Source organism: Gekko japonicus, unplaced genomic scaffold (assembly GCF_001447785.1).
Source record: "Gekko japonicus isolate JY-2015 unplaced genomic scaffold, Gekko_japonicus_V1.1 scaffold982, whole genome shotgun sequence".
Classification (NCBI taxonomy): domain Eukaryota; kingdom Metazoa; phylum Chordata; class Lepidosauria; order Squamata; family Gekkonidae; genus Gekko; species Gekko japonicus.
In genome coordinates, this window is record NW_015170919.1 from 462,913 (window position 1) to 484,488 (window position 21,576).

General features: G+C 48.5%; 1 protein-coding gene across 1 annotated transcript in view; it reads right to left on the reverse strand.

Moving 5' to 3' along the window:
* TRRAP (transformation/transcription domain-associated protein) overlaps positions 1-21,576 on the reverse strand; it is a 241,741-nt gene that overhangs the window by 69,678 nt on the left and 150,487 nt on the right. Inside the window, exons 58-60 of the mRNA XM_015418766.1 lie at positions 18,228-18,363; positions 13,416-13,607; positions 2,269-2,464 (exon numbers count right to left, since the gene is read on the reverse strand). Coding sequence (XP_015274252.1) covers positions 2,269-2,464; positions 13,416-13,607; positions 18,228-18,363 — 524 coding nt within the window. The remainder of the gene's footprint in view (positions 1-2,268; positions 2,465-13,415; positions 13,608-18,227; positions 18,364-21,576) is intronic.

Below are 21,576 nucleotides of genomic sequence, written 5' to 3' on the forward strand. Positions count from 1 at the left end.
AGGCCAGAACTCCAGAACCCCCCCACTGTTGCCCCCCAAAGCACCAAGAATACAGAGCATCCTCTGGAGACTATGGCTGCCAATCAGAGTAGACAAGACTGAGCTTAAGAACATAAGAGAAGCCCTGTTGGATCAGGCCAGTGGCCCATCCAGTCCAACACTCCATGTCACACAGTGGCCAAAACCCAGGGGCCTTTAGGAGGTCCACAATTCCAGAAGCCCTCCCACTGTTGCACTCGAAGCACCAAGACACACATGCATATTAAATATACATACTTGTGTAACGGGGAAAGGGGCTCCTGCCCCAACTCCTCACTGGCATCCACTTTTGGGGGAACTGTTTTCCTAAGCCTTTTTAATGAAAACTGGCATCTGCAGCAGATTTCGACTGCATGTTTTGTTTCGGTTTTCGAAACAGGTCTCGCACACAGAACTTCATTCAGAAATGAAAACTATTTCCTCAACCAATGCAGCATAGATCTGAGTCCAGTAGCACCTTTGAAATCAACATTTGGGGAGAGGGGTATACTCTTTTAAGAGTCAAAGTTTCATCCTGGCAAGCCCAATCTTGTCAGATCTTAGAAGCTCAGCAGGGCCCACCCTGGCAAGTATTTGGATGGGAGACCCCCAAGGAATGCCAGGATGCAGAGGCAGGTAATATCAAGCCACCTCTCTGAAATATCCATGGCCCACTAGGGGTGGCCAGAAGTCACCCTGACTTCCAGGCTCGCAAGCACGCACACACACACAATTGTTTTAAAAGCTAAAGCTTCCTTCATCAGGTATGTCATGAAGGAAACTTTGACTCTCAAAATCGTATACCCCAAAACTCTTGCTGGTCTCTATTTCTTCGTTTTTCTGAAGGGTCTTGGACTAAAATGTATATGAGATTTACTGTGGTTTCCATCACAATGTGATTGGAATGTATGTTATACGAGTCTTGCCTTATTAATGTGAACGTATATTTTATAGTTATGACTTGTTGAGGTCGCACTCTTTCTTATTGTTGAAATACATATTCTTGTTAATATAACCAGGGTGTTTTGGGTTTTTTTTGTATTATACAACTTTATTCCCGTAGCTCTCTCTTTCTGTTTATATTGTATTGGTCTCTAAGCAATGCTCCCTCTAAGCTGTGGGGTCTTGCTGAGCAAAAATTCTAGTTTGTGAACTACCGGCATTAAAGCTGCGAGCAATTTGGCTTGTGCATAAGTTTAAAAAATCCTTACTGAGCCAAGACAAAAATGTGTGAGCTGGAGGCTGAAAAACTGTAAGCCAGCTCACACTAGCTCATCTTAGAGGGAACACTGTCTCTAAAATACTGCGGGACTGGTATCCAACTCTTTGTCAGCTAGGCCTCTAGCTGCCACGAGAGTGAGGGGATTTTGACTTTCATTCCTGCTGTGTTTTCACTGCTTTTCTTATCTATGTAAATGAAGCTTTCGACCTTGAGTGCCTGGTGTTGTCTTTCTCCTGGGAATTTGGCCCATTACTTTGGTGGGCCTTTAGTCCAGACCTCTGATTGGCCCTGGGCCATCAGGGGACCCCCTTGAATATGGTACATCTGTCTGGTTCGCGTACTTGGAGCCAGTTCTAACTCAAGAGCATTAAGGATATCTGCATACTTTCAATGTCTCAATAAACTTTACTTCTTTGTATGAAAGTTGTTGGGAACTGATTGCTGCAGGAGTCTGACACTCTTCTACTTCCGACCAACACAGCTACCCTCTGGAACTATCATCCAGTGTAAACACTTGTTCCTCTATACCCCATTTTTTTCTCCCCAATGGAGACCCAAAGTGGCTCACACCATCTTTTATCCCTATAACTCCCTCCGCCCTGAGCCTGCCTCGATGGGGATAGCGGAGAACAAATTTGAATAAATAAATCCCTACAAAGACCACCCGGTGAGCTTCCATAGCATATCAGGGAGTCAAACCCGGGTTTCCCAGACCCAAGCCTCACACACTAACCACTACCATGCTGTATTTAAATACTGCCATAGGACTATATCTCTACATGCTTTAGCGCCAGAAAGAGGGACGGAGGCGGTGTGTGTGTGTGGGGGGGGAGATGTTTTCCAAAAACAGCATGCTGGGCCAAGTGGTTCTGTTGGGGCGGATCTTGCCCCCATCCTCCCACTCCATTGAGCACATTTGCAGCTTTCTGCCAGCTTAAGGAGGCTTCCTCTAACTCAAGATGAGGAGGCACTCAGTTAGAGGAAGGGTCCTCGGTAGACAGTTGGAACCCCCCCTCCTCGGCTTTTACCTTGGTAGTGATGCTGCCTCCACATGAAGATGCTGCTCCAGTGGGACAAGTCGTCTGAGACGATGGGCAGCCGGTTCCGCCAGGTCTTCACCACCGTCTTCATGTCGTGCAGGCTGTTGTTGCGCCCGAGGTTCGCCGGCTGCAGCCCGGCGTTGATCTGGGCTGCCTCTTGTAGTTCGATGATCTGTTGTGCTGCCTGGGAAGAGGGCGGAGGTTAGGGAAAGGCAAGGCTGGTGGGATTGTGTGCGGCGCGAGGGAAGGAGGTGATGGGACAGGGGTTTTGTCCAGCACTGGATGTTCACAGACTGCAACTGCTGGGCGCATACATCTTACATCGTCTGTCCACTTCAGGATCATAAAAGGCCACCAGGGGAAAAACTACAGCTTGGATCTAACAGACTTCCCACTGCAGTTAAGGTTTTTGACCTTTCTCTGAACTCTGGTGAGAAGCACATCCGATACAGGTATTTAGATCCCCTCCAGCTAGGAGCCCAATTCGAATCCAGTAGCACCTTAGAGACCAGCAAGACTTTTGGGGTATTCCCTGACCTGGATAGCCCAGACAAGCCCAGTCTCATCAGATCTCGGAAGCTAAGCAGGGCCCACCCTGGCAAGTATTTGGAAGGGCGACCTCCAAGGAATACCAGGGCCGGGAGGCAGAGGCGGGCTATCAAGCCACTTCTCTGAACGTCCTCCATGCCCCAGTAGGAGTTGCCAGAGGTCGCCATGACTTCCAGGCACAGGCACACAGACACACACACAAATACCCCCCCAACAAGTTTTTTTGGGTATAATCTTTCAAGAGTCAAAGCTTTGAGTCTTGAAAGCTTATGCCCTCCAAAATCTTGCTGGTCTCTAAGGTGCTACTGGACTCGAATCGAGGTCTACTGCGGAGCACTGCAGAGACCAGGAACCTAAGTGAGCACAATGGGAGACTTGGGATTCTCCTGATTCACTGCTTTAAGACTGGGCATTGCCTCCTGTCTCCCGCTGGATGACGGCTGTACCAGCTACAAGAATGCGCAAGAGGGCAGAGTCCAAGATGCTAGAAAGCCAACGCTGGAATCAGCCAGATATGTTTTCTACGAGAAGAAAGATAGCATTGCATCTATTGGCCCTTTGCTTGGATCGTCCTAACGTACGATGTTGCCTCATACCAGAGGTTCCCAATCTTTTTGAGGTTGTGGGCACCTTTGGAATTTTGATAGCAGGAGGTGGACACCACCCCAAAATGGCTGCCACAGGAGGTGGAGCTCAACCAAAAATGGCTGCCTCCGGAGGAGGAGCCAAAGAGAATACCCCCCCCCTCCTCGCACCTCTTGGGAAGAAGGAAATTGTGAGGAGGGAATGGAACCACAGGCTGACTAAGGAAAACTCAAGCTGCTGACCCGTCCTCCTCATCTACCAGTGGAAAACCCTTTCATTTGAATGTGGGAAGCCGATCACAAGCCCTGACTTACAATGGCCCCGCCCACTCCCTGAAAAGCTCAGCGGGCGCCAAGGGAAGTACCGATGGGCACCACTGTGCTCACGGGCAACAGCTCGAGAAGAGCCTTTCCCTTTCCTTGCCACCTCAGACTACCTGAAGAAGAAGAAGAAGAAAAGAGAAGAGGAGGAGATTGGATTTATACCCCGTCCTTCACTCAGAGCGGCTCACAAACTCCTTTCTCTTCCCCTCCCCACAACAGTCACCCTTTGAGGCGGGTGGGGCTGAGAGAGCTCTCTCGAGGGCGGTCCTTGAGAGAACAGCTCTGCGAGGACTTGTGACTGACCCAAGGTCACACCAGCAGCTGCAAGTGGAGGTGTGGGGAATCAAACCGGGTTCTCCCAGATTAGAGTCTGTGCTCTTAACCACTACACCAGACTGGCTCTCAAGAAGATACCAAGGGCCCATACCAGGAACGAAATTTTACCTTGACTTTCAGCAATATACACAAAAGTCTAATGATTCTAGAAATGCAAACAAGACCACTTTAGGCAGACATGGCAAACTGACACCACAGTGAATGTGTTGTTCAGCGGGACACAGAGGACAGGCCAACGCTGGCCCCGTTGTTGCCCAAGAAATCTCTGCAACCCTCACCATCTTTCACTGATCTTTTCTCCCCCCCCCCCCCAGATTAAGGGAAACTGGAAGGGGCTGTGGCTCAATGGTAGAGCATCCCCTTGGCCAGCAGAAGATCCCATGTTCAATCCCTGGCATCCCGAATTTTTTAAAAAATTGTGTAGTAGGTGATGTGAAACACCTTGACTTGAGATCCCAGAAAATCATTGCTAGTCTGAGTAGAAAATATTGATGGTGATGGTCCACAGTGTTCCCTCTAAGCTGAGTTAGTGCAAGCTAGCTCAGTTTTTTAGCCTCCAGCTCACACATTTTTGTCTTAACTCAGGAAGGGATGGCTACAGAGCAAACAAATTTATGTGGCAGCCGAATCGCTCGCTCACAACTTTAGTGCCAGCAGCTCACAAAGTAGAATTTTTGCTCAGAAGACCCTACATCTTAGAGGGACCACTGGAGATGGACCAATGGTCTAACACAGTACAGGGTAGCTTCATGCACGTAGCCCCTCTCCCCATTTTTCAAAAAGTTCTCTTCCTAAAGACACCTTGCTTTTCAACTGGTGATTCGCCAGCCCAGCCTTTGGCCTGAACCTCGAATCAGGGGTAAGACTTCCCACGCATACTGGCTGTTCATTTGATATCCCCTGTGTTTTGTTAAGACTGCAGAGTTGATTTCCCCCCCCCCCCCCGAGAATCGCGATGATGGAATCGGAGACAGCATAGTACAGCTCACCCTTCTGCTGATACCAAAGCAAGCACAAGGCACGTAATTTCATACTCCGGCAATAAAAGAGGGTTATCTTCTCTGATAGCACTGTGGGCATATTCAGATGTTCTTGGGCAGCTCCTCCTGATCTTCTGCAAGAGCAGTGCTGAAGCTTGCCCATACGACCTTATCACTCCAGTCTTGGCCCCTCTGCACTGGTTCCCAATTTGTTAAGAACATAAGAGAAGCTATGTTGGGTCAGGCCAACGGCTCATCCAGTCCAACACTCTGTGTCACACAGTGGCCAGAAATACCAGGTGCCTTCAGGAGGTCCGCCAGTGGGGTCAGAGCTCCAGAAGCCCTCCCACTGTTGCTCCCCCCAGCACCAAGAAGACAGAGCATCCCTTGCCCCAGACATAAGAATGTAAGAGAAGCCTTGTTAGATCAGGTCAGTGGCCCATCCAGTCCAACACTCTGTGTCACACAGCAGCCAAAACCAGGTGCCATCAGGAGGTCCACCAGCGGGGCCAGAATTCCAGCAGCCCTCCCACTGTTGCCCCCAAAGCACCAACAATACAGAGCATCACTGTCCCATAGTTCAAGGTGCCAGTCTTGGCCTTCAGAGCCCTGTATGATTTGCAACCAATATACTTGATGGACCACCTAGTCCCTGTGAACCTGCCCGACCACTACAATTATCTTTGGAGGCTCTGCTCCAGGTGCCCCTGCCTTAGAATCACAGAGTTGGAAGGGGTCCTACAGGCCATCTAGTCCAACCCCCTGCCCAATGCAGGACCAGCCTAGAGCATCCCTGACAAGGGTTTGTCCAGCTGCGGCTTAAAGACTGCCAGGAAGGGGGAACTCACCACCTCCTGAGGCAGCTGATTCCACCTTTGCACAACTCTTACTGTAAAAGAAATTTTTTCCCTAAGGTCCAACAGGTACCTTCCCACCCTTCATTTAAACCCATTATTGCGAGTCCTATCCTCTGTTGCCAACAGGAACAGCTCCCTGCCCTCTTCTAAGTGACAGCCCTTCAAATACTTCAAGAGAGCAACCCTCCAAGGTTAGGCAGGCTAGGCACGCGGAAAGCCCCAGGTTCAATCCCTGGCATCTCCAGGTAAAGGGATCGGGTGGAAGGTGACACGAGAGACCCTCTGCCTGAGACCCTGGAGAGCAGCTGCCTGTCTGAGTAGACAAGAGATGTGAAGGCCCAAGAAAAAAATGGGAAAAATTGGAAAAAAGAAAAAAAAACTGATTATGGAACATTTTATTTTAACATGAAGAATAAAATATTTTAAGACAAGGTGTTCAAATATTTTCCAAATCATTTCTAAAAAAAGATGTATGGTATCAGATTGATCTAACTTCTATGCACTGAGGACAAGCAAGTTCTAGGTTACAAACTGAACTCTCCAATGCAAGAACAAGATGCATTTCTTCCTTTAAAAGGTGCTATTGTCACAAGAAAAGAAAAAGGTCTCAGTTTTTTTTTTCCTGCATGTGGGTGGGTATTCTGTTTGTAATAATTATTTGGATACACTATATTTTTAATATGCTAGTTGTGATAATTTCATGCCAAGTAAAAATGTCCATAGTCATATTTTATGTTCCTAAAGTAACAGAATGACTTTCAATCTAGAAAAGACAAAAGAAAAGAAAAAAGAAATGCTAATGTAGCATTTTTTCCCATTTTTCCGAAATTCCCCCCCCTTCAAAAAACCTGGGAGAAAAACGGGGTTTTTTCCGAGCTTCAAAATTTTCGGAAATTTTACATCTCTAGACAAGACTGACTTTGATGGAGTGATGGTCTGATTCAGTATAAGGCAGCTTCATATGTTCAAACCTTATCTGTCTACATAGCCAGGGAGTAGAATGTTTAAGCAGAGCCTGGGGTCGAAACACCCAGCAGCTGGCCACCTATGACTTTACCCTAGCCAAATATTTTTTTAAGCCAAGAGTGCAGCTGTACGCCCACGACATGCCTTTTTATTCCATCATGATGTCATTCGATGCCATTAACTTCCTTTAAAAGTGAAATTGTCTTTTTTTTTTAATAGTTGCGGGAACTAGGCTTAATTTCTGCTTTAATGTTCTCCGAATGTAGGGCAGCTTTTTGACATTCCAGGACAAAACCAAGGAGAAATGAATCATCTGGTTACAGAAACTTTGCTCGACACAAAAGTTTTTTCCTTCATCATTTTGCGTTAAAACATGTTTCTTTTCTTTTTTTAAAAAAATCTGCATTCAACTCACTAATGATTAAAGCAAAAGTGCTAGACTCATTTCTTACGAGGGCTAGATTTGATGTAAGTGTCACTTTGTCGGGCCGAGCCATGTGTGCCATAAAACGTAATGCCAAGTACCGGGGATATGAACAGCAGCTGGTAAGCTCTGAGTTGTCGTATCCTCACTGCAAGGCCCATTAGGCTGGGAGGGGGTACAGAGGAAAACCCACGTGGGTGGACCAGAGACAGCGGTGCAGCACTGGGCAGACACTCCCACGCTGCTCGACTGCTTCAGATGAGGTTGTTCTGCTGTGCTGAAGCCACAATCCAAGTGGCTCCGCCCACTCCCCCCGAGCAGTCTCCTGTTCTGTCTCTTGCACTAGTCCTTGTGGGCTGCGCAGGTTCTGGCCCTGGGCCTTATGTTTGACACCCTGGGTTAAACCATCTGTTGTTTTCACTGAATCCATCCCAATCCTACAAGTCAGAGGCCCCCAACCTTTTAGAGCCTGAAGGCACTTCTGGAATTCTGACACAGGAAAGTGGGCTCAACCGCAAAATGGCTGCTGCAGGAGGCGGAACCAGCCACAAAATGGCTTTCGCAGGAGGCAGAGCCTCATACATAGAAGAAGCCCAAGTGCAGGGGGGAAGGGGGGCTTACAAACTCCCTTTTCCCTTCCCCTCCCCACAAGAGGTAGGCGGGGCTGAGAGAGCTCTGACAGAAACGGCTCTTTTTCAAGAACAGCTCTTATCAGAACTATGGCTTGCCCAAGGTCATCCAGCAGCTGCAAGTGGAGGAGTGAGGAATCAAACCCGGTTCTCCCAGATTAGAGTCCACGCACTTAACCACGACATCAAACGGGTGTAGCTCACAAACTGATATGAACTGGTTTGGTTCACAAACCGGCCTATCAGTTTGTGGTTCAGCCACAAACCAAACTCAGTTGCAAAAATGCAGTTCGTGCCCATCCCTAATTATAATCATTACAACACCCAAGCAAGGGAGACCAAGATTATTATCCCCATCTTGAAGATGGTGGGGGAGGGGACACAGTTTGATAGAGGTTAACAAGCGAAATTAAGGTTTGACCTAAAGACTCCTCCCAGACTCTCTCTCTTAGCCACTACACTGCACCAACTCCAAAACCAGAAGGTCTGTGATCCTCCTAAGAAGAGCCCTGCTGGATCAGACCAGTGGGCCATCTAGACTAGGATCCTGTCTCACACAGTGGCCAACCAGTTCCTCTGTAGGTCCAACAGAAAGGGCACAGAGACCAAGGCCTTCCCCTGGTGCTGCCTCCTTGCACTGGGATTCAGAGATCAACTGCCTCTGAACGAAAACGTTCCACCTAGTCACCATGGCTAGCAGCCACTGATAGACGTATCCTCCATGCATCTGTCTACTCACCTTTTAAAGCTGTCTATGCCTGTTGCCCTCACTACATCCTTTGGTAGAATTCCACATTTTAATCACTCTCTGTGTAAAGAAGTATTTCCTTTCATCCATCCTGAATCTATTGCCTGTCAGCTTTATTTGATTCTCTCAGCGCTTGAAAGACCGGATCCCTTAGAGCCCACGGCCTGCAGATCAAGCCAAGCCCCATTACGTGCTCACTTCAAACTGCTCTCCCATCAGCAGATGTTCTGCAAATATCACCTTCCCTCCAACTAGCAAAGAGAAACACTGTGCAGGTACCTAGCTTTAAAGCTGCAAAATGGACTGGCAAAACTTTGCTAGAATTTAAATCGCGCGCAGAGGATAAAATTGACGTAACCATTTTTGCAAATCTTCTGGAGAGATAACCACTCGCATTAGGCTATTAATCAGCTAAAATGAAAAGATAACTGTTCCTCGCCCAAAAGTCAGTCTACACTTACAGACAAATCTCCAGAAACAAAATAAATTAAGCAAAGTAATATTCCCCCCACCCTCCCCCAATAATCGCCACAGTATCAGGCCTCACAATAGCTTAACCTTCATCCTGCTCCCATTCATCATGTAAATTTAATTTTCGAGCAGGTATTTAATCACCCACTATCTGATGTAGAAAAAAGTAATTACTGCTGAGTAGTTCACCATTGCCGTGTTTGTAACTTTGTCATTTGCTGACTATTTTTGCAAGCGGTGTGTGTGTGTGTGCGTTTGCGGAGATTTAATTGTACTACGTCGATGCAGCCAGAAGCACAAAAAAATGTCTTATTTAGCAATATTCGTTCTTTCGAACTGGGGGAGAGTCTTAGGTAAAGGGATCGGCTTCCCTGGAGCAAACCTAACAAGATAGCTCCGAGATAGCGAGGTAAGTACATCACAGAGGCTCAGAACATTCGGGACATATCTGCTCAAAGAAAGGACACTCCGGGTTATTATTATTTTTGTTTTAATCTTGCCTCTTCCGCTCGCTCCCATCTCATGAAACAAAAAGCAAGTGGATTCCACAGAGGCATACGCAGTCTTGCTTTCTTTTTAATTCAGACCGGTCCCCATTGAGGATTTTGTAACCTCAGATACCTTTGTCGACGTCGGAGCATGCAGAAGGAAGCAACTTCTGAAGACCCCTCCGACCCCCTGCCTCAGATATGAGCATAAGCCTCCAAGATTTTCTCCAGCACACCCCAACGAGATGAAGAAGAAGAAGAAGAGGCAGAGGAAGAAGAGGAAGGAGGAGGAGATTGGATTTATACTCTGGCCGTTCACTACCCAAGGGAGTCTCAGAGTGGCTTACAAACTCCTTTCCCTTCCCCTCCCCATAACAGACACCTTGTGAGGCTGAGAGCGCTCTGAGAGAATTGCCCTTTCAAGAACAGCTCTGACAGAACTATGGCTTGGCCCAAGGTCATCCAGCAGGTGCAAGTGGAGGAGTGGGGAATCAAACCCGGTTCTCCCAGATTAGAGTCCGCGCACTTAACCACTGCACCAAACCAATGAATGGGAGTTGGGCAAGAGCAGTGATGCAGCCTGGCACACCTCCCGTTCAGATCTATGGGGCTTGTGCCAGCAAACTTTCTGCACCGTGCCTGATCTGCGACAGAGGGAGCCTTGACTCGGGAATGCTTATAGCCCGAAGGTCTTGTTGGTCTCCAAAGTGCTACTGGGACTCGAATCTTGCTCCTCTGCCGAGAACCAACATGGCTACCCTCCTGTACCTTAGACACAGGCCTCATTCTCGGAGAGGTCACTGGAGGTGTTATGGGAGAAAGACTGGCTTCCCTACCACCATCACCATGCCTTCTCTCTCTCTCTCTCTCTCCTCCCTCCCCCCCCTTCCCCAGAGGCAGGGAGCTGGAGAGGGCTGCCCTGCCGCTTCTGGTCAGTTTCACTCCCCTCCATCAGCTGTTAAACGGAGGGGCTGATGGGGAGGGAGTGAGGCTGACCAGAGGCTGCAGGGTGGCTTCTCTTTCTTTCTCCAGCCTCACTGCCGCTGCGGGGCTAGGTGCACTGGGGGTGGGGTGTCTGGCATCATCCAATGGTGGGGCAGGGCTTGTGGGTGGTGGGGCTCTGCCCCCAAATGCCCCACCATGGCCATGGGCCTCGTCTGTTTATATGTAGAAGAAGAAGATTTATACCCCGCCCTCCACTACCCAAGGGAGTCTCAGAGCGGCTTACAGACTCCTTTCCCTTCCCCTCCCCACAACAGACACCTTTGTGAGGTAGGTGGGGGCCGAGAGAACTCTGACAGAAACTGCTCTTTTTCAAGGACAGCTCTTGTCAGAACTATGGCTTGCCCAAGGTCATCCAGCAGCTGCATGTGGAGGAGTGGGGAATCAGAAGAAGAAGAAGAGAAGAAATTGGATTTATACCCTGCTCTTCACTACCCAAAGGTGTCTCAGAGCGGCTTAGAGACTCCTTTCCCTTCCCCTCCTCACAACAGACACCTTGTGAGGTAGGTGGGGCTGAGAGAGCTCTGACAGAAACTACTCTTTTTTCAAGAACAACTCTGACAGAACTACGGCTTGCCCAAGGTCATCCAGCAGGTGCAAGTGGAGGAGTGGGGAATTAAACCCGGTTCTCCCAGATAAGAGTCTGCGGTGGCTCAAGTGGTTAAGATGCTGAACTGCAGGCTGTGGAAGGTCAGTAGTTCAGCAGTTCGAGACCCGGGTGCCGCATGATGGAGTGAGCTCCCGTCTCTAGTTCCAGCTCCTGCCAACCTAGCAGTTCGAAAGCAAGAAATTGCAAGTAGATAAATAGGTACCACTTCGGTGGGAAGGTCACAGCGTTCCGTGCGCCTTGGTGTTTAGTCATGCCGGCCAGGTGACCACGGAAATGTCTTCGGACAGCACTGGCTCTTCGGCTTTGAAACGGAGATGAGCACCGCAACCCTAGAGTCGGATTTGACTGGCTTTCGAGCAAGGGAACCTTTACCTTTACTTTTTACTTATCCACTATACTAAACTGTCGTGGTGTGTAAGGGCAAGTGCCATCTGTGATGCTAAGCACCCTAATTCTCATGCCCAGGGAAATGCTGACTGCCGCTTTGGGGTCAGGAAGCAATTTTTCTCCAGGCCAGTTAGGCTGGAGATCCTGGAGGGTGGGTTTTTTTTTTTGGCCATCTTCTGGGCGTGGAACAGCGGTCACCAGGAGGTATTTGTGAATTTCCTGCATCTAGGGGGTTGGACTAGATGACCCTGGAAGTCCCTCCCAACTCTATGATTCTATGAAACACACACAGAAGACAAACCACAGTTGAAAAACAAGTGTCGCATTTCCAGCATCTCCACCAAACAACGCTGATTTCCGGACCCTATCATGTTGCCATAAGCTGAAGTGGCAGAAAGGAATGGGGGCGTGGCTTTTCAGAGAGGTCCATCAACATACATTTGCCCTGACCTTGGTAACCAGCCTAAAGTTATGAGCACCACTAACCCTGTCCCATTGCTCCGGCTTAGGAGGCAGTGGTAACATCGTTGCTGCAACATTGTCGAACTCCAGAGGCACGCCTGAGCCCTTTCAGGTACAGCTGTGACCCTGACGAAAGCCAGTGGGAGCGGCTCCCTCCTGTCCCGATAAGCCGAGACGCTAAAAGACACCTTCCGGCTTCCCAACCCACCTTATGTCCAAGAGATTCCACCTGTTTCTTTTTCCCAAGCACTAGAGAAGGTGCAAAATCTGAAGAACTGAAGAAGGTGCAAAGACTGAGAGCCAGTTTGGTGCAGTGGTTAAGTGTGCGGACTCTAATCTGGGAAAATCAGGTTTGATTCCCCACTCCTCCACTCGCAGCTGCTGGATGACCTTGGGCAAGCCATAATTCTGGCACAGCTGTCCTTGAAAGAGCAGTTTCTGTCAGAGCTCTCTCGGCCCTGCCTACCTCACAGGGTGTCTGCTGTGTGGAGGGGAAGGAGATTGTAAACCACTCTGAGACTCCGAGTGAATGGCGGGGTATAAATCCAAATATCTTCTTCTTCCATTAGGAAAGGGTAATTCTTACAGGGATCTATAAGATGTTGTTCTATGTTTCCCGGTTGTTCTAGGCTGCCTCTCACAGTTGTTCTCTCAAGAGCAGTCCTCGAAAGAGCTCTCTCGGCCTTGCCTACCTCACAGGGTGTCTGCTGTGTGGAGGGGAAGGAGATTGTAAACCACTCTGAGACTCCTTCAGGTAGAGAAAAGCGAGGTATAAAGACCAACTCTTCTTAATTTTTTTTTTAAAAAATGCAACCCAAACGCTATATTTCTCAGAAGCATCATGGCCAAGGGAGGAACAAAAGAAGCCTTCCTCAACCTACCAAAATATCCCCTGCACCAGCGGTCCCCAACAGAGTGCCCCCATTGGTGGCGTGGTGCATACAGATGTGTTTCTGGGTGTCTGTTTGCTCCCTCCCCAATATAAGAGCCGATTCTGGCTTTCCTCCACTTTATCAGAGTAGAAGACTTGGGGGGAAGGGGGAGCTCTCCTTTGTACACTCTGAATATACACTCTGAAATAGCCACCCCCGTTGAAAAAGCATGCTCGCTTTAGAAAATCCACAGCAGCCATTTTGTGACTGGCTCCCGCCATTTTGTGGTGGTGCCCGCTGTCCCTTTGTCAAAATTAGGACAACTCTCACAGGCTCCACAAGCTCGGGGACCTTCCCCCAGTCCTACAATTTTACACTCCCCTCCTTTGCTCGGTGGTTAAAGTGACAAGGTTTGCCCCCGGGGGGGGGGGGGGCCCACGTCTCACCTGAAGAAGCGGCGTGTGAACGTGGGAGACCACGTAAGGGAGCCTTCGCCACTCGCGGATGGCCAAGCCGCTGGCCATCTCCACCAGGCGCTCTATGTAGTTCAGCTGCTGCTCTTCAGGGTGGCAGATGGCCAGGTAGCCCCGGTACATGTTGACTTTCCAGGTAATCTCCTTGGGGCAGCTCAGCTCCACCTGGGGGACAAGACAACAAGAGAGTTCATGGGTAGGCAGCTCATTGGGGAGCCCACTGGCCTAACTGGCTACCCTTTTTACACACACACACACACACGAACATAAGAGAAGCCAATGTTGGATCAGGCCAATGGCCCCTCCAGTCCAACACTCTGTCACACAGTGGCCAAAAATACCAGGTGCCATCAGGAGGTCCAGCAGTGGGGCCAGGACACCAGGAGCCCTCCCACAGTTGCCCCCCCCCCCAAGCACCAAGAATACAGAGCATCCCTGGCCCCAGACCGAGAGTTCCTATCTGTTCCTTGTGGCTAATGGACCTCTGCTCCATATGCTTATCCAATTCCCTCTGGAAGGTGTCCATGCTTGTAGCCGCCGCCACCTCAGGTGGCAGTGAATTCCATGTGTTAATCTCTCTCACACACAGTCCCAAATCCACGCCATGAAGATGTTCATTTGGTATTTTTATTAAGAAGGCAACGCATAATCAAAGGGGGCCTTTCTCATATGAACCCATGAAGCTGCCTTATACTGAATCAGACCCTCAGTCCATCAAGGTCAGTACTGTCTTCTTGGACTGGCAGCAACGCTCTGGGATCTCAGGTAGGGGTCTTCCACATCCACCTACAGCCTGGTCCTTTTAACTGGAGATGCCGGGGACTGAACCTGGGACCTTCTGCATGCCGTTTGTGGGTTTTGCCACTGACCCATGGCCCCTCCCCAGCCATTTTTTCCCCAGTTTAAAGACACAGGGAGATCCAATCATGCATTTCCCATGTAATGCGTAGTTTTGGTCTGAAGAGGTGTGTGTGTGTGTGTTTGTGTGTGTGTGTGGTGTCGTGAAGTCACAGCTGACTTATGGTGACTATAGGGCTTTCAAGGCAAGAGATGTTCAGAGGCGGTTAGCCATTGGCGTGCCTCCGCGTCAGAACCCTGGTATTCCAAAAACTAGCCAGGAAGAAGAAGAAAACAGAAACAAGGAAAAAGAGTAGGGTGAAGCTGGATTATTCCCTTTCCTATTGCCTTGTTACTTTAAAAAATGGGTGGAATCTCCTTTAGAACTGATACAAACTCAATGGACGGCATTAGAAGAAGAGGAGGAGACTGGATTTGTACCCCGCCCTTCACTACCCGAAGGAGTCTCAGAGCGGCTGACAATCTCCTTTCCCTTCCCCTCCCCACAACAAACACCCTGTGAGGTAGGTGGGGCTGAGAGAGCTCTTTCGAGAACTGCTCCTGAGAGAACAGCTCTGAATGAACTTGTGACTGACCCAAGGTCTCACCAGCAGCTACATGTGGAGGAATGAGGAATCAAACCTGGTTCTCCGCGTTCCCAACCACTACACCAAACTAGCTCTCCAAAGGAAGGCACTTGGTTATGCCCGGGGCAGCATCTTCACATTTTGCAGCAAATGGCACCCGAGGGAGGTCACCAAAGTATGCTGAACCTCGAGGTCAGAAAAACATGGAAACAGAGGCCTGTGATCCTGCAAACTCGAGTCACGGATCTCATCCCTCCAGAGTGGGTTGCTTAAGGGCAAGTGAGCCTGAAGGCTACATCTCGGTACAGTTACAAAATCTCAAACGATCGTCAGCTGGGGACATCTTAGCACATCCTGCCAGCTGTTTTGTCTTCAGACTGGCACTTCCCCTGAATACAGGCTAAGGTTCCCGACTCCCGGGTTAAGTCAGAGGTGAAGGGAACACCAGTTTCCTACGGTATCCGCCAGCCCTGCATTAATACATGTCAGTTCTAAAATCTTGCTTTGTTGCTTGAGGTCCAATAAAAATATGAGGCGTTACCCCTACCCCCACGCAAAGACAATCTGCCCCCTTATTATTACATTATTCATAAAATGACTGAAGCGACAGCAGTCTGAATGAATACGAAAATGTGCTGTATGTCTTACACATGGCTCTCTTGGCATTGTTAACACCGGAATGTCTACAGAGTTAAGAAAACGGGGAAAGCCACATGGAGCGCCGGGTTTTACAGAAGCTGTCTGGAATCTTATTAAGAACATTAAAAAGCCACACTGGATCAGACGCAAGCCTCGTCTAGTCCACCATTCTGTTCTCAAAGTGGCCAATCAGCTGCCTCTGGTACAGGAGGGGCAGCATTAAAGCTACCCTGGCATAACACAGCCCTCCATCAAAGGCTGACAGGAAGCAGAAACAATCCCACAGCAGAGAGGCTTTTAAAAAACCCCGGATCAGACTCAAATTGGAGAAGCTCAGTTTGCAGCTTTGGGAGACTCTCTTTCGTTTATTAGCAAACGCCTCATTGTGGGAATCTTTCGTTCCCTTGTGCTGCGGGACACCCACAGCAAGCCTTCACAAGGGGACGCTGTCAGACCCGATCGGTTCACCAGGCTGCAACTCAAGAGCTCGGCTCTACCCTGCAATTTATTCGTTACTGTGCTGATGCAGAAAGGAAAACAGAAACAAAAAAACAACCCCGGCGCCAAAATGTGCTTGTTATAAAAATAACTGCACAGCTATACCAGAGGGACTGTGCGCTCCTAGAAAACTTCAAGCAAAGAGGAGGTGAAAGCAAGATACCTACAAATTTGGTATATTTGAAATGAAAACGTTTCAGGAGACAGCCTTGTGGGAGTTGCATGAAAGACAGAAACGTAGAGCTGGAAGGGACCCCAAGGGATGCGTAGTCCAAACCCCTGAACCACGCAGGAAATTCACAGCTACCTCCCCCCCCACTCCCCCAGTGACCCCTGCTCTATGAGTTGTTCCTCATAGATCTCCTGAGCTAGGACCCTGCTTCTTAGTAATGCGTAAGTTCGTATTTTGCCCACCACTGTCTATGCACAGTAGCTCTGAATCAAAACCAATGGGACCGCCTTTCCCCGCATGTTTCCCAGAGAGCACTGCGATCAGGATCCCAAAATCGCCTGGACCTCCCTGGCCCAAAGGAAGTCAAGTTTTATTTATTTATTTATTTATTCTTTAAATTTGTTCCCCCCCCCCTCCCCGAAGGCTCAGGGCGACTAACTATGCCATTAAAAACAATAGGAACAATACAATACAATACAATATACAACATAATACAATTAATAAAATATTGGTGCTCCACTACTTGCTCCAATTCGTAAAATCAAGATGGTGGTCGGCAGCTGTTATAGCAATACAATGACCATATGTCCCCACAACCCTATCATCCGCCGGGTACGTCTCGCACCCCAGATGGTACCCGTGCCAGCGGTGGTAAGGGTGCGGTGATGGGAAAAAAACCAAACATTGGTGGAATAATGGCTAGGACCAGGGCTTTCTCGTTTGTAGCTCTGTCCTGTTGGAACAAGCTTCCTGCCGAGTTCAGGGCCCCGCGGGACCTTTCACAGTTCTGCAGGGCCGTGAAAGCAGAGCTTTTTAGGCAGGCGTTCCGTTAGGAGTGGCGTCTTACCAGCAGTGCCCTGTGTGAACTCAGTCCCAGCATGACCTAGCGCGGTGGCACCGCTGAATGTGTCCTTAAACTGCACTTTATTTCTATCGCCATCGAAATTATGTTTTAAATTGATTTGTCTGTGTTTGAAATGATTTATTGTATTTTATCGTTTGTAAAATGTATATTGTTCATCAGTTTTGTGGAAGCCGCCCTGATCCTTCCGTGGGCTACCAATAGCCCACCAATAGCTACCAATAGCCCACGGAAGGCTCCACTAGGTACTGTAGCTATTATGAATGTTGAAAATCATCACTGATATCTTTGATATGTCACCAGAGGAAATGAATTACTGAAAGACAGTATTTGTCTCACATCTTTGTTCGGAAGAAGATCAACCATCGAAACGGCAAGGTATTCCGGAGACCACCGTCATTTTCTATTATTCTGTATATTATTGTTCACTTATTGTATAATTTTGATTCTTAAAGAAATTTATTAAGCATCACATCATCACAGTTCTTTTTGGTTTTCGTATTATATTACTTTGATTGGCAGCCATTGTCTTCAGGGGATGCTCTGTATTCTTGGGGGGCGTGGGAGGGTTTCTGGAGTTCTGGCCTCATTGGTGGACCTCCTGATGGCCCCTGGGTTTTGGCCACTGTGTAACACAGAGTGTTGGACTGGTTGCCTGATCTAACAAGGCTTCTCTTATGTTCTTATATGTACCACATTTGTATGCTGCAGATGAGTCAGGCACGTATAGCTCTTCAAACTGGAGACTATCTGGAAAAGCTTTGTTGGTTGGTTGTTTTCACTAACCCAGCCCTCTTTGGCTTGCTCTGTTGACTGGTAATTCCTAAGGGTTTGTGTGGGGATACCTAGAATGCTTTTTCGCTTCCCTCCCCTCTGTTAGCTAAGCTCCCCAGACACGGAGGGGAGAACAGTAAATTTCAGGAGAAGAACCATCTGACCACGTTAGGCTAACAGATGCTCTACCAGCAGTTTGTTCGTTAAACCTGAGGAAATCACTTCAACGAACTTCTAAGAATCCCTCCTGCAGAGAATCCATGCCACTTTGCCGGAACAGCCAGTTGCGTGCCCTTCGTCACAAGCAACTCCCCGAAGGCAAAGAAGGGGACTGTTTTGAGTGGAGACTAAGCCGCAATCCCGCACAAACCACAAAAGGACCAGATCCCATACCGTAAAGGCGACAGGCAACCCACCTGCACCAGGGCCTCCTTGACGGCAGTCCAGTTGGAGACCCGCCACGCGCATTCCAGAACCAGGTAGGGATTGATGTGACCTTTGGACTGCCCATACTCTGTCAGGGCTTCCCATTGGTTCAGCTCTTTGGAGCACCTTCCGAAGAAGAATGGGGAAGGGGGGGGAGAAAAGAAAAGGTCAAGCTGCTCGGTTTCTTAAAAAAATGTTTTAAGCGCTTCATATGATACACACCGGAAAGTTCAGTACCGGCAAACAGAACTCTTTCCAAGAGGTTCAGCCAAATGTCATCCGGCCCCTCCTGCTACCGTGCTGTTACCATCTGCTACTATCAGGGGTCATTTCGTAGAAAAAGAGATGCAGGAGCTTATTAGCATAACTCATTAGCATAACTTACTTGCATATGCCACGCCCCCTGAGTCCTGACATCACCGGAAATGTGTCAGAAGGCAACACCCACCACTCAGGCTCCACTGGACTGTTCTGGATTGCTAGCTGGGGGGGGGCTCTGTAACTTACCTGGCTGCTTCTTGATCTGACTGAGGGCTGCTGGGAGCAGGGGGTGGGGCTTGTTGCATGTGCCTGCCCCCTGGGCTCTTTATTGCCGGAGCTCCGCTCCTGTGCACTCCTGCAGGAAATGACCCCGGCTACTATCAATCATGGTGTTCTGTTTTCGAGGCTATGAACAATAACCCGCCAGGCTCAACTGAGGTTGGGTGTTGACCATCTGGAATCCCTTATGGGATTTAGCCCTCTCTGCTTTAAACTGACTAAAACCCGGGGGCATCACAGTAATAGGTGTTTTTTTTTTACCCCCCCAAGGGGAATTTTTTATTGATTTTTTGCAGACTACAAAACCACAACCGAAAATATGGAAAGGGGAACTACATCTAAGATAAAGAAAAAAGACCCACTACTAACTAAAAACCCAAGAGTAGGACATCATTACATCATCTTAATGCAATGTTATTTTTTTCCTTTAAAAAACTAATAAAACAATGAACATAGTCGGTTATGCTAAATTAATTATCTTTTAACTATACTTTTAACTGCTTAGAGAAACCCCCTCGAGCATCCCAAATCAATTTCAGAGTTTTCAGGCACACATCAGAGTCCTTCAGCCACTATTTATTCTTCTCTTTTCTAATCCTCAGTTTGTATGCACTTTTAGGGGCAGCCGCTCCCTTCTCAGAGGGTGAGTCCTCATCCGAAGACCCCAAGCCTAACTTGCCATCAGATTTGCTTTCTTCTTCTTCCTTCTCGTCCTCAGCTGGTTCCCTGAGCTGTGTTTACAGAACGTACCTTAAGAACAGAGTCAATCTTTTCTTTTTTGTCGTGCAGTTTGAAAATGACGCCTTCTGGGATTAACCATCTGTAACTGATGCCATTTGTTTGTAAAAATATGATTAGTTCTTTATAATTCTTTCTCTTCTGTCTAATATCAAATGGAATGTCTTTTAAAATCCTGATGTTGTTGTCCCCAATTTTCAAGGGAGTTTCCGTGGTTGCTTTCAGGATAGAATCTCTCACATGTCTCTTCAAGAATCTGACTACTATTTCCCCAGGCAGATTATTTTTCTTGATGTATGAGGAATAGGACCTATAGACCACATCCATCTCGCTGTGAAGATATTCCGCTGTCAAATCTGTCAATGGGGCTATTGCTTTGCTCAGCCATTGCTTCAGTAATAGTTGTGAGGCGGTCTGGTCGCCACCATCTAAGGATTAAGTCTTACAGTTTTAATCTCTGGCTTTATTGTTCCATAATTAATGTTTGCGACCTGCCCTGAGCTTATTTGTGGGAAGGGCGGGATAGGAACTGAACCAATTTAAAAAAATATAGTTTTTTACCCCCCACCCTTGTTTTTGAACCGGTATGGAGTCGTGGTTAAGAGTGCGGACTCTGATCTGGGAGAACCGGGTCTGATTCCCCACTCCTCCACTTGCGCCTGGCTGGATGACCTTGGGCAAGCCATAGTTCTGTCAGAGCTGTTCTTGAAAAAGAGCAGTTTCTGTCAGAGCTCTCTCAGCCGCACCTACCCCACAGGGTGTCTGTTGTGGGGAGGGGAAGGGAAGAGTTTGTAAGCCACTCTGAGACTCCGAGTGAAGGACGGGATATAAATCCAATCTCTTCTCTTCTTCTCTTCTCGTTGTATTTTTGCATCTCTTGGCGACAGTTTTAGAAGTTCTTACTTTTTAAAGTTTTATATGTATTATCAGCGGTCATTTCCCACGGGAGCGCACAGGAGCAGAGCTCCGAAGGTAAGGAGACAAGGGGGCAGGCACATGCAATAAGCCCTGCCCCCTGTTCCCAGCAGCTGTCAGTTGGGCCACGAGGAGCAAGAAGCAGCCAGGTAAGTTGCAGAGCCCCCCCGGCCCACCTTCAGGTACAAGCTCTCCCTCCTCTGTGAGGGCAGATCTGCGCATTCCCCCCCTTCCCCCCCCAATAGCTAGCAATCCAAAACAGTCCAGTGGAGCCTGAGCAGTGGCTGTTGCCTTCTGACACATTTCTAGTGGTGTCAGGGGATGTGGCATATACAAATAAGTTATGCTAATGAGATCCTGCACCTCTTTTCTACGAAATAACCCCTGTGTATTATATTATTATATGTTCTATAACATATTATTATTATATGTTTCAGTGTTCTGTATTATACGCTTTAGTGTCCGCTAAAGACTAGGGACCTGCAACCATTCCCTCGGAGGAAGACTGGCTCAACGGAGGACATGGGGAATGCCCTTAAGTCTGGCCTCAGGCAGCCAGGCTCTTCTTCTATAGAAAAAGAATCCCGGCTCCTGCGTGGACAGACTGAGTCCATGGCTCAGGGGAAGAGCCTCTGCTTTGCACACAGAAGGTCCCCGGTTGGACCACCAGCTTCTCCATTTAAAAGGATTCAGGCATTTAAGTGATCTGAAAGACCTCCGCCTGAGACCCCGGAGAACTGCTGCCAGTCAGGGCAGGCGATACTGACCTTGACAGACCAAGGGTCTGAATGTGGGGAGAGATCACCCCGGTGCCAGTGTTTGCCCATATCCTGTACTAACATGTATAAACATTTCTATTGTGTCTCTCCAAACCAGTTGCAAACGACGTCATTGCAAGACGGTCAAGGCCACACTCTCCTGGTTGCACTGCGACCTCCCTTGCGGCGGAGGACCCGCAAGGCCTCAGACTGGAGAGGGGAGTGGGTTGCACCACCTCGTACCTCTGCCTTTCCATAGCCTCTGCTCTTCCATGCTGCCTGAGCCAGGATAACTCCTCCTCCCTGGCCTGCTGCAGATCCTCCTTAAATAGAACGCCCTTCCAATCCCCGCCCCTGGCTAGCACCTCCCCTCTACCCCTTTACCCAA